This window comes from Microtus oregoni, unplaced genomic scaffold (genome assembly GCF_018167655.1).
Source record: "Microtus oregoni isolate MIOR12 unplaced genomic scaffold, Mior012 000067F_001, whole genome shotgun sequence".
NCBI classification, from domain to species: Eukaryota; Metazoa; Chordata; class Mammalia; order Rodentia; family Cricetidae; genus Microtus; species Microtus oregoni.
The window spans coordinates 1,246,057-1,264,995 of NW_024543954.1; the positions used below are offsets into that span (position 1 = coordinate 1,246,057).

The following is an 18,939-nucleotide window of genomic DNA, read 5'->3' on the forward strand; positions in this document are numbered from 1 at the left end:
TTGAGCATGTATCTGGTTTATCTTTGTCTCAGGTTCACCTCTGCCTTACCATATCTTTTGGGCTCAATCCTTTACTGTACTGTCCATATCACATTCTGAAGCATGAGGCCCTCTGCTTCTGTCTGCTTGCTTTTCTCAGTCACCCTGTCACTTTCTCCTCTCTGTTAGTTTCATTCTGTCTGTCTTGTTCTCTCTTCCCGGTTCTGCCCATCTCAGTGTTTCTGTTAGTGTTTTCCTGCCTGGCCTTGATATTTGTTTCTCTCTGGCCATCTGCTCTGTCACTCATGCTTATTTTTGTCTCTTTGCACTGGTGCCTATTCTGGAATACATGTGAGTATTGGTGCAGCTTTGTACTGACCAAGCTACATCTGAAGACTGAGACCGCTAGGACTCTGGGAAAGAATCTCAAAGAATGACTGTACCTGGCCCCAGCCCAATGCCCATCCTAGTCTTCCAAGACCATCCTTAGTTCTGGATCAAAGTTCCCTTCCCCTCTTAAGCCCCTCCCCACGTCGTAGAGCAACCTCCTCCCTTTCCCTAGCCCTCAGGATTTTCATACCTCGGCAGACCAGCTTGGTCCCACGCCTGCCTCAGCCTTGAACCGATTTAACCGACAGAATCGCGGCGCCAGCCAGGTTACGGACTTGGGGTGGGGAGAAGAGGAAGCCTGCTTTCAGACCCACCCAAGAGCCGGCCCCCACACCCAACTCTCTAGTCCCAACAAGCAGGGCTGGTCTCCGCCTCTCCATCCAGGAGGCGGTGCCTGGGAGCTGGTCCTGACTGTCCTCCCCGCCCAAGATGGGTGGTGCCTGTTCTGAGCAGACAGCAGCCACTCGCGCTGTCCATTGTTGAGTAGTTACCTGAACCTAGGGACCAAGGTGAAGAGGTTTGCTCGCTCATTCTCTGGCCCCTTCCCCAAAGCGGGGAGTGAAGCAGTCTTCTTTCTCTCTAGGTACTTAGGCCTTCCTAAATTATATTTGTCAGAAAACCCAAAGCAATGGACCTTCTGCACAGGACAGACAGCGCGACTGGCTACTGAGTCCTTTCAGGTCCCCGTTGGATGACTATGGAGTCATAAAAAACGTCCCAAGGGAGGTCGGGCGGTGGTGGTGCATGCTTTTAATCTCAGAATTCTGGAGGAAGATGGATCTCTGTGAGTTCGAGGCTAGCCTGGTGTGAGTTCCAGGACAGGCTCCAAAGAAAGAGAAAACTGTCTCGAAAAACCAAAAACAAAAACACTGCTCATGGGCATGTTACTTTTGCTACCACATGAACGCTAGGCAAGTACTCTATCATGGAGATAACCACTCCCAACCTTCCACCCGCCAGCTCACTATCAATAAAACTGAATTTTAAAACAATACCAGGATGTGGTAGGTAGCATTTGCTTTTAGAATTTGGGGTTAGCCTGGTCTATATATTAAGTTCCAGACTAGCTAGGGATCACAGTAAATCCCTCTCTCTCTCTCTAAAAAAAAAATCCTCTTGTGATGCCCACAGAATTTGAGAGACAGAGGCAGGAGGATTGCTGTGACTTGAAAGCGAGCTCGAAATTAGTGTGGGCTGGGGCTGGAGAGATAGCTCAGAGGTTAAGAGCATTGCCTGCTCTTCCAAAGGTCCTGAGTTCAATTCCCAGCAACCACATGGTGGCTCACAACCATCTGTAATGGGGTCTGATGCCCTCTTCTGGCCTTCAGGCATACACATAGACAGAATATTGTATACATAATAAATAAATAAATAAATATTTAAAAAAAAAAGAAATTAGTGTGGGCTGCATGAGACTATACTGCTTTAAATGGAGGGGGCAGATAAAAGGGCATCTCTGAGGCTTCCTGGACGCCAACCTGGTGGAAAACGTGACCCCAGGCTCAATAACAGACCTGGTTTCGAAAGTAGTAAGGCACAGAATGATGGTCACAGACGCTCAATGCCCTTTTCTCGCCTCTGCAGATAATCCGATTCACACGGGGTGGGGGAGGGGGAGATAATAAGTAAAAGAGTTCCACCAGTTTAGGCCTTGAGTGGCTTCAGATAATGGTGCTGCGCAGCTCTTGTCAGTCACCTACAGACACTAGAATTAAGGCACCAAAGAGACGCTTAGCTTCTGGCGGTATCAAAATCCAGACTCTGACGGGGAAGAGGGCGGGGCGAGGATAGCATAGACCTGCCCCCGGCAGCCGTCAAGCGACCTAGGCCTGTTTTGCGACCACAAGCGTTCCCGGCTCGTTTTCCGGCAGGTCCGTGGAGTCTGAGGCCGCCAAGGCAAGCTCTGGTAGTATGTGTGGCTCCCCACAGCAATTCTGTCTCCTGGCCTGAGCAGCAGCACCTTTCTGTCCGGAGAGCGGTACTAGGGAGGCTCTGAGCTGCCTCACGAAGTTTAGTTTAGCCCTCTGCTAGTTTGTCGGAGGAGCTCCAGGCTGTGAAGTCAGGACCGGAGGAGATGCCCCTCCACGTGAAGTGGCCGTTCCCCGCGGTGCCCCGGCTCACCTGGACCATAGCCAGTAGCGTCGTCATGGGCCTGGTGGGCACCTACAGCTGCTTCTGGACCAGTGAGTGGGCAAAGGCCAAGGGAGAGTCACAGGCTCCTAACCTGGTCAGAGTTGGAATTTGGTTTGGGTACTGGGGATGTGGTAGGTTCTCTTTTAGCACAGTAAGAATTCTCGGGCAGGTAGAGATGAGCAAGAGCTTGAGACTGACTTCTCTTCCCAGAGTACATGAACCAACTCACCGTGCACAACAAAGAAGTGCTGTATGAGCTCATTGAGAACCGAGACCCTGCCACCCCCCTCATCACGGTCTCCAACCACCAATCCTGCATGGATGACCCTCATCTCTGGGGTACTGTACCAGTGTGCTTGGGTTCAAGTAGGCAAAACAGGAACAGGCAGAATAGATTCGCTTCTCACCAGGCTCTTTGGGAAACCATGGAATTGTTTGTGGGATATACTGCCAGTTGCTGGAAGTTTTGTGTTCCCCTTAGGATTGCTCCAGGGAATGTTATTTGGACAGGATATCAGAAATTTAAAAGGAATATGGAAGTAGTCATGTCACATAAAGGGCTTTCCTTTTTCTTAGGGATCCTGAAACTCCGCCACATCTGGAACCTGAAGTTGATGCGTTGGTGAGGAGCAATAGACCCCTTGAAGTGGCCCATCCATTTCTGCCCAGATTTGCCTGCCTTCTCTGCTCAGGAGGTGGCATCCAGCAGTCCAGAAAGGGCATGGGTGGGGCCCCACAGGCCCTTCTCTTGAGCTTCATTCTGCATGACAGTGATGGCAGGCATTGTACTGGGTGGGGAGAGTTGGGGACAAAGACTAGAAGTTTTGAAGGTAGGGATGACTGGGTCTATTGCTGCTCTAGGACCCCAGCAGCTGCAGACATCTGTTTCACCAAGGAGCTGCACTCCCATTTCTTCAGCTTGGGCAAATGTGTGCCTGTATGTCGAGGTGAGCTGCTCCTCTGGTAGGCATGTCCAGGCCTCCTTTGGGGGTAAGGAAGCTGGTGGTCAGTGTCTCTGTCTTAGAAGGACTCAGGGGAGCCATGGCATGACAGTATAGGTGACAGAGGGTAGGGAGAAGAATGACCTTTTAGATTCTCTGCTGCTGCCTGAGGATTGTCCAGAATTCTAGCATGAGAATTCAAGGAGCCAGGGGTGGGGGTGGGGTGGCACACACCTTTAATCCCAGCACTCAGGAGACAAAGGTAGGCAGATCTCTGTGAGCTCAAGGTCAGCCTGGTCTACAAGAGCTAGTTCCAGGACCAGCTCCATAGCTACAAAGAAACCCTGTCTCGAAAAACCAAGAAAGAGAATTTAAGGAAGCTTTATTTGCTGTCCCTTCTGTATCTATTACTCCTCTCAGGGAGAATAGTGTGGTGCTATCACTTTATGATGATGGTAGTGGGGTAATGTATAAAAGCCAGAGGGTTTGTTTCTGGGAAAACAAACAAATTGGTGGGGTGAGGAGCCTTGGATTGAATGATCACTCAGTACCTTTCACAACCCCCTAGAAGTTGGGGCCATCTTTTATGTTATTTTATTACTTAAAAAAATACCAATCCAAATTCCCACTCCCTCCCCTCCTCCTACTCCCTCCATACACACTCCCAACCCACCTTCTCCAACCCTAAGAGAGGGAAATGCACCCCGCCCTGTGGAAAGTCCAAGGTCCTCCCTACTACATCTAGGCTGAGCAAAGTTTACATCCAAAGAGAATAGGATCCCAAGAAGCCAGTACATGCAGTAGAGACAAATCCCAATGTCATTATCAGTGCCCTCTCAGTCTGCCAGTTGGGGCCATCTTGATCCCAATTTTTCAGATAGAGCTCAGAAGTCATGACCTTGGACAAATTTAGGATTCAAATCCACATTTCCTTTTTCTCTGGGGAAGCAGATTTGTTTTCAATGAAAGAATGAAAGAAAAAGTCTAAAAATGGGCAAATAAGCCTGTGGTAGAGGCACACACCTTAATCCCAGCACTTGGGAGGCAGAGGCAATTGGATCTCTGAGTTTGAGGCCAACCTGGTCTACAAAGCAAGTTCCAGTACAACAAAGGCTACAGAGAGAGTTTGTCTCGAAAAACAAAAAAATACCAAAATGTCTAAAGAGATTTTCTATTTCCTTCTTTTTTTAAAAGATTTATTTATTATGTATACAACATTCTGCCTGCATGTATGCCTGCACACCAGAAGAGAGCACCAGATTTCGTCATAGATGGTTGTGAGCCACCATGTGGTTGCTGGGAATTGAACTCAGGACCTCTGGAAGAACAGCCAGTGCTCTTAACCTTTGAGCCATCTCTCCAGCCCTATTTCCTTCTTTCTAAGTGTTCCAACAGAGACTACATTATCTTGCTGAATGACAGTGGCATTTTCTCCCAGGTCCTGCTCTGATAATGTCAGTATTCTGATAATTTACACCTGTCCCTGACTCTAAGCTCCTCTTCTGCAATCTCAGAAGTCTTGTATGTATGTGTCTTGTTTTCATTATTTTTCTTTTGTTTTCAGTTTGGGGGACAGAACACAGAGACTTGTGCATTCTAGGCATATACTGTACCTCTGAGTTATATTCCCAGTTCTCTTCATTCTTTTTGATCTTTACCTAGATTTCATTTCAGTTAAAAACAGGATCTGAGATGGGCATGATGGCATGTGTCTGTAATCCCACCCCATCACTCTGTAAGCAGGATCAGGGACATGAAGATTGCTGTGACTTTGAGGTCAGCCTGGTCTACACAGCAAGTTCCAGACTAACCAGGACTACAGGACTACGTGGTGACTTCTTATCTAAAAAAAAAAGCTAGGCGTGGTGGTGCACACCTTTAATCCCAGCACTCAGAGGTCAGAGGCAGGTGAATCTCTTGAGTTTGAGGCCATCCTGGTCTACAGAGCTAGTTCCAAAACAGCCAGGGCTGAGAAACCCTGTCTTAAACAAAAAAAACTAGGTATGGTGGCCTATACCTGTATTCCCTGTGTTTGGGAGGTGGAAGTAGGTGATTTACCATGAATTTGAGGCCAGCTTGGACTGAAGACAGAGACCCTGTCTCAAAAAAAGCCCATGTGCACACACAAGTGTGTGTGTGTGTGTGTGTACAACTGTGTGCCCACACATACAGAAAAATTGAGGGCTAGAGATGTGGCTCATTGGTACAATTTGTGCCTTTCTGGCTCAGAGCCCTTTGTTCTATTCCTAGAATTGTAAAATATATAAAAACAAAAGCTAGAAAATGAAACATTAATTTCAAGGACAGCAAAGATCTAATTACATGTGACTGAAACAGTTTGCGATACAGTTTCTGTGTTAAACCATTTTTCTCTAAGACTTTGTAGGTTGACCTTTAAGCACTGAAGATGTGATTTTACATAAGTAGAAATAGCATTTGCAAAAGCTCGAAAGTATAAGCCTGTTCCAAAGGCATATTACCCTTTTTACTTGCCCGTTGCAAGCTCAGAGGGTATATACCAGTGGGTTTTGCTAGAGGAACAAACACCTTTAGTTACTACCCTTGCTCTGTGTACCGCCATCCCAAATAGGAAACCTGTGTTTCTTTCTGTTCCCTGAAATCATTCCCACTTCTGGCCCCTGAGTGAGCTGCCAGATCAGGTCCCTATTGAGGTTGGACTGAGGCTCCTGAATCCCTAAGCACATTTTCCAAACAGCAGGCTTACAGAGAACAGTACTGACCTGAGATAGCTCCAGTGTTTCTCTGTCTCCTGCGAGACACCCTCCTCCATCCCATTTTATAAGATTAGGATATTTACCTATTTTGTCAGCCTCCTCCCTTCCGTTTCCTGGTTCTGTTCACCCTATGGTTATTCTTCCACTATGTGGAGAGTCTTACTATATCTAGGTGATTCAAGGTTGCTAGCCAGCAAAAGGCATTAGGTCTCTACATCTATAGTGTGACTGATAGCTGGGCTTCCTGGATGATCCAGGTTTGTGTCATTACCATTCCTCAATCTAGTGTGATCATCTCAGAATGTATCCAAGGTTTTACTAGCCTCAGGGCAGCTTGACTCCCATTTTCAGTTTGTTCCAATCTTTTTTTTTTTTTTTTTTTTATGAGCAGTGGTCTCACAGAAACCCAGCTGGCCTTGAAATACCAATAGGTCCTCCCTCACAAACTTCCCAGTCTCTTCTGTGTTTTCTGTTTACTGAAGTGTTACACCTTGGTCCAGAAACCACAAGGAAGGTCAAAGTGGTGGCTCCCAAAGAGCTGATTAGCTGCCAGCAAATGGGTGTGTGTTGGGGTATGGCAGATTCCAGCAGGGCAGGCTGTGGAGGAAGGAGGTGGAGTTGTCACGGTTATCATTTCAGTAAGAGATACTGTTTAGCCAGGTGTCTTGATGCACACCCATAATTCCAGCACCTGGAAAACTGAGGTAAAAGGATTGCCACAAATTTGAGCCAGCCTAGGTCGGGCAGTGGTGGCGCATGCCTTTAATCCCAGCACTTGGGAAGCAGAGGCAGGCGGATCTCTGTGAGTTCGAGACCAGCCTGGTCTACAAGAGCTAGTTCCAGGACAGGCTCCAAAACAGAGAAATTCTGTCTCGAAAAACCAAAAAAGAAAAAAAAGAAACAAAAAAAAATTGATTCAACCTGGGTTACATAGTAATATCTGTCTCAGAAAAGAAAAGGAAGGTGCTGTTTGCACATGACAGGCACTAAGAAGTTGAGAAGACATTGTTTTGTTTTGATATAGGATGTTATACTCTGTGGCCCATCCTGACCTCAAACTCACAGCAGCTCTCCTGATTCAGCCTACCAAGTGCTGGGATTATAGGCATGAGCCTCCATGCCCATCTTGAGAGGAGGATATAACCAAACCAAATATGTGAAGGCTCAGGGTAGTAGGGAGGAACAGACTCTGAAAATAGTTGTTGGCGGTGTCTATGGATGGTGCTGTAGGGGATGAACTTTTGCCTCCATCCTAATTAGGGTGGATCAGGAGTGGGCCCCTGATGTGTGAATCTAGTTCACTGAGGTTTAGAGAGCTTGATATCTTCCCCAGAGAATGGATCAAAGAGAACAGATCTTTCTCTGCAGGAGATGGTGTCTACCAGAAAGGGATGGACTTCATTTTGGAGAAGCTTAACCATGGGGACTGGGTACACATCTTTCCAGAAGGTCAGTTGGGTGCTTGGTCAGGGTCCTTCAGCATGCATGGTTTCAGATTCCAAGCCTTGTCTCTGTCTTCTCTCACTAGGGAAAGTAAACATGAGTTCTGAGTTTCTGCGCTTCAAGTGGGGTAAGTGTTGCTGTTCAAGTTGACACAGCCAAGTACCCCATCCAAAGATGGCCCTGTGAGTTCCTGCTTCATTCCCCTCTCTGGTGGATGTGTCAGGGACAGTGGGAATGGGACAGGTGGTGAGTCAAGGACTAGTCTTTTAATTGAGAAACAGTAGAAATGACACTGGCCAGAGATTGGCAGGGCAGCTTGGCCCAACTTGTGCCAATGCTTCTGCCTCTCTCCTAAGTAGGAATTGGACGGCTGATTGCTGAGTGTCATCTAAACCCCATCATCCTGCCACTATGGCATGTTGGTGAGCCAGGGACTGGGGGTAGGGAGGGGACTTCCTTAGATGTTTTAAAGGGGATTGTGGGTTGGATGGCTGAGAGAAGTACCTGGGGCTCTCTTCCTGGTACCCTGGTGCACTACTTCCCCCAATGGCTGGCTTTCTATCCATTGTGCTACAGGAATGAATGATGTCCTCCCTAATAGCCCACCCTACTTCCCCCGATTTGGACAGGTGGGTAGGCACTTCTGGCTCTTGTCTATTTGCCTGTTATCTACCCTGTGTCTCCTAGCCCATACTATAAAGGATTGGTTGAGAATTTGCTGAACATGAGCATGTAGTTGGGGAGGGAGGGACTTTTCTGGAAGTAAGGCCTTTAGAATAAGAATTGAAAATCAGGATGGGGTGGGATACAAGGTAGAGCAGGATAGGTCATCTCAGGATTAGGCTGTCCCTTGGATACCACCAAGCCCAGCTGCCTATTTTAAAGAGGGAGAGTGGCTTTCAAGAGCACCAAACCCATTAGGCAAGGCTTGGCTCTGACTTACCACATTGTTTGGGCTGGAATTATAGGCTCCTTGTCATCCTTGATGACCTACCTCCTTACAGAAAATCACCGTGCTGATTGGAAAGCCCTTCAGTGCACTCCCTGTGCTTGAGCGGCTCCGGGCAGAAAACAAGTCAGCTGTGAGTTATCACCCAAGGGTCCCCTTGACTTTCCCAGCCCCTCCGACTCCCGGGGTACCTTAGTCATGGTCCCTGAGGAGTGCAGGCCAGCACCATCCTTGCTCTCAGGTGGAGATGCGGAAAGCCCTCACTGACTTCATTCAAGAGGAATTCCAGCGGCTGAAGATGCAGGCGGAACAGCTCCACAACCACTTCCAGCCTGGAAGATAGGCTTTTCCTGCCCAGTCTGTGCCCTGAAGTCCTTAGTCGAGGGAGTACTGGAACCTCCAGGGTTTGGGAAGTAGTGGTGCAGGACCCTGTCCAAGCCTGCTTGACTCTGTACTGCCTTTGAGATTCTTCCCTGCACAAAACTGAGGCTGGAAGATGAACTGATGCTTTTAACTCAGATAGATTGGCATATAATCCCTGCTGGGTACTCTTTTTTGTTTGTTTTGAGACAGCGTGTCTCTGACTGTCCTGAAATTCTGTTTGTATACCAGGTTGGCCTCAGACCACAGAGATCCACCTGCCTCTGCCTCCCAAGTGTTGGGATTAAAGGTGTGCACCACCATTGCTTAGCCTGGATACTCTTTCTTATCCTTGAGCATCTGACTCCTCTTGGTCTCTTGGACTAAAAGAAGAGCCTTGGCTGTTCCTCACACTTGGCAGAGAAGGGAGGAAGACTCTTAGGCAGGGGCTAATATTGGAAGGGAGCAAAGCAGGCAGTTGAGCAACTAATAGGAGAATAGGTGTCCTGGCCATAAATGCAGAAAGAACCCAAATGGCCCCTTGGATGGGCTATCACCACTTGCCTACCTTTTGCCCAGGGGCTGCTTACAACATCCTCAGGGAAGGCTGTCATTCTTCCACCTGAGCTTCTCCCACAGCAAAGTTTATCCTTGGGTGGCCTCCAAACAAGAGCAAGTCTTGGCCCAGGATTCAATCCCAGCTAAACTTAACTAGATGTTTCTGTTAGAGGGCAGAAAAAGGGCCCCCAAGACCTGAACATGAACTCCTCGCATCAGGGCCTATATACTTCTCTAACCTTTTTGCCTTGACATCCCCTATGTCCTGAGATCTGGGTTTTCATGTTTTTAAAGTAATAAAATATTTGTGTTATGCCACTATACTTCTGTCTTCTGTGTAGGAATGCAGATGGGAAGTACCTTGCTGGACAAGAAAACAGGACCCTTGAGCCTGGATACAATGAGATCATTTAAGTAGATGGACATTGGGATCTCACTATGCACTGGCTACTCAAGACTTCCATTATCACCTGAAAATCCCATAAAAATATGGCAGTAGAGATTCATAATAGTGGCAAAATAAGACTAATAACTAGATCAAAACCTCAAGTGAAGTCAGACATGGTAGTATGCACCTGTGATCCCAGCACTCGGGAGGCTGAAACAGGAATTTTGCCAAGTGTTCAAGGTTGACCTGGGATACTGAGTGAGACACTAAAAAGAAAAAAAATTAAAGTCAAGTGTGGAAGGCAGGGGCAGGCAGATGTCTCTGAGCTACATAGTGAGACCCTGTCTCAAGAGGAAAATTAGATGTGAATGGTGGTGCACTCCTTTAATCTCAGCACTTGGAGTGTGTCTTAGGGTTCCTTTTTTAAAATTTTTCTTTTTTAAAAATTTATTTATTATGTATACAGTATTCTGTCTGCATGTATGCCTACGGGTGAGAAGAGGGTACCAGATCTCATTACAAATGGTTGTGAGCCACCATGTGGTTGCTGGAAATTGAACTCAGGACCTCTAAAAGAGCAGGGAGTTCTCTGAACCTCTGAGCCATCTCACCAGCCGTTAATTTTTTTTTTAATTTTATATACACTGGTGTTTTGTTATGGGTATTGGGTCCCCTGGAATTGGAATTACAGACAGTTGTGAACTGCCATGTGGGAATTGAACCCAGGTCTTCTGGAAGAGCAGTTTAGTGCTCTTAATCCCTGAGCCATTTCTCTAGTCCTGTCTTAGGGTTTCTGTTGCTTTGAAGAGACACCATGACCACAGCAACTTTGTTTCTCGAGCCAGGATTTCTATGTGTAGCTCTGGCTGTCCTGGAACTTACTTTGTAGACCAGGCTGGCCTCAAACTCAGAGATCCACCTGCCTCTGCCTTCTGAGTGCTGGGATTAAAGGCGTGCACCACACCTGGCCACAGTAGCTATTTTAAAGGAAAACATTTAATTGGGGTGGCTTACAGTTTCAGATGTCTATTCCATTATCACCATGGTGAGACATGGTGCTGGAGGAGAAGCTGAGAGTTCTACATCTTGATACACAGGCAACAGAAGGAATCTGTGCCCACACTGGGCATATCTTGAACATAGAAGACCTCAAAGCCTGCCCCCACTATGACATACCAAACTACTGCAGGGTAGATCTCTGAATTTGAAGCCAACCTGGACTACATAGTTCCAGGCCAACCAGGGCTACACAGTGAGACTTGTCTTGGGAAAGAGGAAGGGGGGGCAATTAAAATTTTAAAACATTTTTCAGAAGGGGGGAGCATCACTTTGTGGGGATACATAGAATACATGTAAAAGCCTACCATACTACTTAGGTCCAAGGGTAATATGATGGAGGAAGGTCATTGGCTAATAAAGGCACTGCCCTGGCCCATTTTATTGGTTAGAGGATAGGTGGGAGGAGAAAACAGGACAGAACACTGGGAGGAAGAGGAAGTGAGGTCAGAGACTCACAGCTCTCCTCTCGGGAGCAGACGCCTGAGAGAGACGCCATGCCCCGCTCCCGGCCTGAAGCTCCGACCCAGGATGGACTAGGCTAGAATCTTCCCAGTAAGACCGGTTCTCACAGATTATTAGAGATGGGTTGATCGGGATGTGAGAATTAGCCTGTAAGTGCTAGAGCTAAAGGGCCAAGCAGTGCTTAAAAGAATACAGTTTCCGTGTAATTATTTTGGGTAAAGCTAGCCGAGCAGGCGGCCGGGGTGCTTGAAATGCAGCCTCGCTTCCGCTCTTATTACTTCATATGGCGCCCCACGTGATGGACTAAACCCACTTAAAAAACCTGAGAAAGCTTAAAAATAAGGAAAAGAGAGTTTAACACAGATTTTTGCTGTTTGTTGGTGGCGTGCTGTAGAGAGATTTCCTGATTCGGCAACAGTAGCAGAAAAAACGCTGTGTCATTTTAAAGCGCGACTTCCTAGGGCTGTGCCGCCATTGCAATCTCTGTCTGGCTCCTGCTGGAGACAGAGCTTTTGAATAGAGCATTTGGAGTAAAGTGCTACGATTTGTTTGATGGCAACTAGACTCGCTGTGTTCTCGGGTCTGCTCTGCTTGCTAGAGGCAAGCAAGCACCTCATCTAAGAGAGGCTTCCTGACTCAGCTTTAGCTGCAAAGCCTGCAGCTCATTAAGAGGTCCTGCCACGAAACACTTAAACGGTGTTGATGAAAAGCTGAACACATGCTTTTCGGTTCGCAGCCATAGCAGGAAAAAAGCTGCGCCATTTAAAAATGCCAGCTTTCTGGGCTGTCCTGCCAGGACAATCTCTGACTCTTTTACGCAGGCGGTTTGTGCGGTTTGCAAGCACAGGCTGCTGAAGCTCGCTTGCTGGCTACAGCCAGTACCTCAGCCATGAGGCTGGAAAGCTAAGGAATGGGCTGGATCCAGCCAGCAAAGCCACGCCTTTAATCCTACTGATATTGCTTGGTAAATTAAAGACTCCTGTGGTCAGAAAAAGAGAGATATACAGTAAAGAGAGATTCAAAGACAAAGAAAAATTTTAAATGGTTTACAGTGTGTTAAAAATATATGCAGACTAAAAGTTGAAGTTCTTAAAGTAAAAAACAAAAAAAGGAAGCGAGTTGTTATGTGTGGTAGCACACGCCTTTAGTCCCAGTGCCTAGAAGGCAGAGACAAACAGATCTCTGTGAGTTCAAGGTGTAGCAGTGTACACCTTTAATCCCAAATGCCTGGGAGGCAGAGACAGGCGGATCTCTGAGAGTTCGAAGACAGCCTGGTTTACAGAGTTACTTCAGGTCAAAGATACAGAGAACCTGTCTCAAAAAGCAAAGAGTTAAAAGTAAAAATAAACAAAATAGAGGTTAAAACAAAGCTGTACAAAGATGGAAAATAGACAGAGAATTTTGATACTGTATGCTATTATGCTCTCTTTAAATTATTTAAATGCTGAGGAAGGAGCAACAGATGCTAAAAGATATTTATTTATAAATGCTGCTAAGCTAATCCAACATAGATATTTTGATGCCTTGAATTTGAAATTTGGATCTAAGGACATGATGCTTTGGAAAGGAGTTTCTTATTTTGTTTTCACAGAGGATGAGACCCTGTTCATTTCTTCTATTCCGATTTGGTATGATGGACCACGCCCTCGTGAAGGGTTGCAGTGAACATCTTCAGAAAATTTACTTCGCTCAACTGCCAACTGAGATGAAACTAGCAAACAGGTTATACCATGAAAGGCCTAATTAACGACGCCCCCATTCAGCTGGAAGCAGTTTGGAGAGAAAAACTGCGCCCATATTCCCAAATATGGTTTATAAACGTTCTTTTACATTTAAAGGGGGATATGATATAGGTATGAATAATGTGCATTAGTATAGATTTTGCTAGAGATTTATGGTCAATTCTGTTATATGTATATGTATTTCTGATATTGATTAAGGTGTTGTGATTGTGTAGTTCATTATTAAAATGTAATGTATAATTAGGAAATACAGGTTGTTGATGGATAATCATAAATAATAGTCAAGTTTGTAGTCATGTTAAGATTTTCTAGATGTGCGTAGATATATTTTAGATAGGCATTCTTCATGTCTTTAAAAGATTACAGAATATGGCATTTTAAATGTTTTAATAACTTAGGACTTTTCATAACAATGAGACACTCTGCTCCTGGCAGCACCAATCTACTTAAAGAGGAAGATGGGCATCGAAGAGGCACCTTATGGAGTTTGATAGCCATTTGGGCAAGAAACTGCTCTTGCCTGGACTATTGCATAAACTGGACACAGAACCCACAGAGAGAGGACTACTGAACTTGCCTAAGGTGAGATGATCTTTCAGGGTTCCTGATTCATGAAAGAGTCTGCAAGACATTCTGCAGGACACAACAGATAGTGACTGAACTGACTTTGAATTTTCCTGCTTTATGGAAATGTCTGCTGGATACCATGGGCCTGAAGGCTGAAGATGGATGCCCCAACGGTACAGAGCAACTTTGGGTGACTGTCCAGGCAGCGAGATGTCTCTGTCATTTCTAGAGTTTGAAAGTTGCTTTTTTCTTGTTTGCTTAGGTAGTAGTGTATCTTTCTGGAGTCTTTGATGGAGTTAAGAATAGTTAGTTATAGTTTTCCTTAGTTATGATAAAGATTATTGTAACTTTTACTTGATAACTGTTTTGTTATATGTAATTTTGCTATGTTAAAGCCTTTTTTTTGTTTAAACCGAAAAAGGGGAAATGATGGAGGAAGGTCATTGGCTAATAAAGGCACTGCCCTGGCCCATTTTATTGGTTAGAGGATAGGTGGGAGGAGAAAACAGGACAGAACACTGGGAGGAAGAGGAAGTGAGGTCAGAGACTCACAGCTCTCCTCTCGGGAGCAGACGCCTGAGAGAGACGCCATGCCCCGCTCCCGGCCTGAAGCTCCGACCCAGGATGGACTAGGCTAGAATCTTCCTAGTAAGACCGGTTCTCACAGATTATTAGAGATGGGTTGATCGGGATGTGAGAATTAGCCTGTAAGTGCTAGAGCTAAAGGGCCAAGCAGTGCTTAAAAGAATACAGTGTCCGTGTAATTATTTTGGGTAAAGCTAGCCGAGCAGGCGGCCGGGGTGCTTGAAATGCAGCCTCGCTTCCGCTCTTATTACTTCAGTAATATCCCCTTTTCATGTATTTTGTATCCCTTTGAGAAATGCTAGGTACATTGTTTTAAACTTAAATCCTATGTTACAGTTCCATTTGTTCAAACACATACCCCTCACTGGTGGTATGGTGGTGCAGGCCTATAATCCCAGCAATTAATTGTGAGGTGAAGTTCAAGGTCTTCAGCCATATAGTAAGTTCAGGGCCAGCCTAAACCCTTCTATCAAAAAAAAAAAAGACCCAGCAAGATGCCTGAGCAAGTAAAGGTATTCATTACTAAGCCTGTCAACCTGAGATAGATCTCCAGAATCCCCATAATTCAAAGAGAGAAGGAACTACTGAAAGTTGTTTCATCCAGTCTCTACATACATGCCATGACACTCATGCCCATGTGTACACACAGGTTGGGGGTGCAGAAGAAATTATTCAGCAGTTAAGAGTGCTTGTTGCTTTTGCTGAGGACCCAGGTTCTATTTATCCCTAGCATCCATATCAGGAGACTCAGCCACCTATAACTCCAGCTCCAGAGAACTCAGTGCCCTCTCTGGCCTCCATGGGCACCTACACACAAACATTCACATAAATGATAAAAATAAATCTTTTTTTTTTTCGAGACAGGGTTTCTCTGTGGTTTTGGAGAAAAATAAATCTTAAAACCTTAAAATACTGCCTCCTGTATGCTAGACAAGCAGTCTACCACTGAGCTACCTTACATGCTCCAAATATAAACTTTTTCACTATGATCTTACATTCACAACAAAATTAGTATTTTGAACTTCTACATACCATATATACCCTGCACATATAGTCTCTCCTACCACCAGAATTCTGTACTAGAGTATCTGACACATGGATGAACTCACATGACATATCTCTCTGATTCCATAGTTTACTTAAGTACAGTCTATAGGTTTTGACAAAAGTCTTAATAACATGCCCACTATTATTGTAGCTTTACTAACATGAATACTATATTCCTCTTACTCATATCCCCTCCCAACAAACCCCTGGCTACTGTTGGCCTTTTACTGGTCCACAATTTTGCTTTGGGTAGAATGCAGCAAATTTGGAATTATAGTTGGCAGTTCTATGAGATTGCTGTTTTTCACTTAGTGATAAGCATTTAAGTTTTCATAGTATTATAACTGCTTTCCTTTTACCACTGAATAATATTCCATTGTATGAATGTGCCAGTTTAGTCATTCACCTACTGAAGGACATTTTGAATACTTCAAAACTTTAGTAATTATGATTAAATATGCTCTAGATGTCTTTTTGTGCAGACTTTTTCATGAATATACACTTTTAACTCATTTAGGTAAGTATCAAGGAACATGCCTGCTGGATTATAAGGCAAGAATATGTTTAATTTTGTTAGATGACAACATCTAATCTTCCAGAGTAGCTATATTGTTTGTATTCCTAAGAGCAATGAATGGGTTTCTGAGCTTTCTGTTGCTGTGACAAAATACTTGAGAGAAATCAGCTTAAAGGAGGAAATATATTGGCTTCTGATTTCAGAGCTTTAATCATGGTCATTTGATCCTATCATTGTAGGCTTGTAAGAACATCATGATGGGGTGTGGGCAAAATGGGACAGAGCTGTGCACCCTTTGGGAAGCAAATAGATGGAGAGAGATGGGACAGAGGCAAAATAAAACAAAGTTTGTCATGATGGTACATACCTATTTTAGCCCTTATGAGGAAGAACTCAAGTTCAAGGCCAGACTAGGCCACAAAACAAAAAACTTTTGTAAATGGAGACCACTTGTTCATTTCCTGGCTGCACAGACCCATATAAGCACACAGAAACTATTAATTACAACATTGCTTGGCCAATAGCTTAGGCTTCTTATCAACTAACTCTTACATCTTAAATTAACCCATTTCTATTTTGTGTATCACCACAAGGCTGTAACTTACTTGGTAAAGTTCCAGCAGCAGCATCTTTCTCCTTCACCATTTCTTTGACTCTGCCTACTCTCTCTATATATCTCTTCTAGCCTGGCTATATTCTGCTCTGCCATAGGCCAAAGCAGCTTTATTCATTAACCAATAATAGCAACACATATACAGAAGGACTTCCCACATCATCTCCCCTTGTCTAAGTAAAAAGGAAAGTTTTAACTTTATCATAGCAAAATTACATATCCAAAACAGTTATCAAGCAAGAATTACAGTTACAGTATTTAGTCTATTTATATTTGGCAAATTAAGGAAAATACTCTATCATTTATCCTATCTTTGTGAGTCAAAAGTTTTATATCTAATTTATCCTTTATCATAGCTAAGGAAAACTATAACTGTCTTCAAAGACCCCAGAAGGATATAATATTACCTAACTAAACAGGAAGTACATTCTAAGCGACTTCCAAAACTTTAGAATTGACAAAGACATCTGGCTGTCTGGACAGTTGTTGCAACTTATAATAGTCCCACACTAGCCCAGAATGGAGTATATTTATATGATGGATTACATTGATAGATTTGCGTATGTTGAACCAGCCCTACATCTCTGGGATGAAGCCTACTTGATCATAATGGATAATATTTCTAATGTGTTCTTGGATTCGGTTTGCCAGTATTTTATTGAGAATTTTTGCATTGATGTTCATGAGTGAGATTGGCCTGTAATTCTCTTTCTTGGTTGAGTCTTTGTGTGGTTTTGGTATCAGAGTGACTGTAGCTTCATAAAAGGAATTTGGCAATGACTCTTCTGTTTCTATATTGTGAAATACATTAAGGAGTATAGGTATAAGCTCTTCTTGGAAGTTCTGGTAGAATTCCACATTGAAACCATCTGGTCCTGGGCTTTTTTTGGTAGGGAGGTTTTTGATGACAGCTTCTATTTCTTCGCGACTAACAGGTCTATTTAGATTGTTCACCTGCTCCTGGTTTAACTTTGGTATATGGTATTTATCTAAAAAAGTGTCCATTTCTTTTACATTTTCCAGTTTTGTGGCATACAGGCTTTTGTAGTAAGATCTAATGATTCTTTGAATTTCCTCTGTGTCTGTGGTTATGTCCCCCTTTTCATTTCTGATCTTATTAATTTGCATAGTCTCTCTCTGCCATTTGATTAGTTTGGATAGGGATTTATCAATTTTGTTGATTTTCTCTAGGAACCAGCTTTTTGTTTCATTGATTCTCTGGATTGTTTTCTGTGTTTCTATTTTGTTGATTTCAGCCCTCAGTTTAATTTTTTTCAGTCTTCTACTCCTAGGTGAGTCTGCTTCTTTTTTTTTTTTTAATTTATTTATTTATTAAGGATTTCTGCCTCGTCCCCACAACCGCTTCCCATTTCCCTCCCCCTCCCCCGATCAAGTCCCCCCCCCCCTCATCTGCTCGAAGAGCAATCAGGGTTCCCTGACCTGTGGGAAGCCCAAGGACTGCCCACCTCTATCCAGGTCTCGTAAGGTGAGCATTCAAACTGCCTAGGCTCCCACAAAGCCAGTACGTGCAGTAGGATCAAAAACCCACTGCAATTGTTCTTGAATTCTCAGTATTCCTCATTGTCCGCTATGTTCAGCTAGTCCGGATTTATCCCATGCTTTTTCAGACCTAGGCCAGCTGGCCTTGGTGAGATCCCAATAGAACATCCCCATTGTCTTAGTGTGTGGGTGCACCCCTCGTGGTCCTGAGTTCCTTGCTCGTGCTCCGTCTCCTTCTGCTCCTGATTTGGACCTTGAGATTTCTGTCCGGTGCTCCCGTGTGGGTCTCTGTCTCTGTCTCCTTTCATCGCCTGATGAAGGTTAATATTCCTGAGGATGCCTATGTGTTTGTCTTTGGATTCACCTTATTTAGCTTCTCTAGGAACATGAATTATAGGCTCAATGTCCTTTATTTATGGCTAGAAACCAAATATGAGTGAGTACATCCCATGTTCCTCTTTTTGGGTCTGGCTTACCTCACTCAGGATAGTGTTTTCTATTTCCATCCATTTGTATGCAAAATTCAAGAAGTCCTTGTTTTTTACTGCTGAGTAATACTCTAATATGTATATATTCCATACTTTCTTCATCCATTCTTCCGTTGAAGGGCATCTAGGTTGTTTCCAGGTTCTGGCTATTACAAACAATGCTGCCATGAACATAGTTGAGCATATACTTTTGTTGTATGATAGGGCCTCTCTTGGGTATATTCCCAAGAGTGGTATTGCTGGATCCAGGGGTAGGTTGATCCCGAATTTCCTGAGAAACCGAAACACTGCTTTCCAGAGTGGTTGCACAAGTTTGCATTCCCACCAGCAATGGGTGAGTGTACCCCTTTCTCCACAACCTCTCCAGCAAAGGCTATCATTGGTGTTTTTTATTTTAGCCATTCTGACAGGTGTAAGGTGGTATCTTAAAGTTGTCTTGATTTGCATTTCCCTGATCGCTAAGGAAGTTGAGCATGACCTTAA

The 18,939-nt window shown here is 44.4% G+C and overlaps 1 protein-coding gene across 1 annotated transcript; it reads left to right on the forward strand.

The window, feature by feature from the left end:
* The first annotated feature begins 895 nt into the window (after positions 1-895).
* Positions 896-10,231, forward strand: LOC121440277 (tafazzin). Its single transcript, XM_041641054.1, has 11 exons — positions 896-952; positions 2,241-2,552; positions 2,713-2,841; positions 3,079-3,124; positions 3,364-3,449; positions 7,547-7,627; positions 7,707-7,748; positions 7,981-8,043; positions 8,198-8,250; positions 8,626-8,703; positions 8,812-10,231. Exons 2-11 carry the CDS (start codon positions 2,444-2,446, stop codon positions 8,911-8,913), a joined length of 789 nt encoding a protein of 262 aa, XP_041496988.1. The 5' UTR covers positions 896-952; positions 2,241-2,443; the 3' UTR covers positions 8,914-10,231.
* The last annotated feature ends 8,708 nt before the right edge of the window (positions 10,232-18,939 follow it).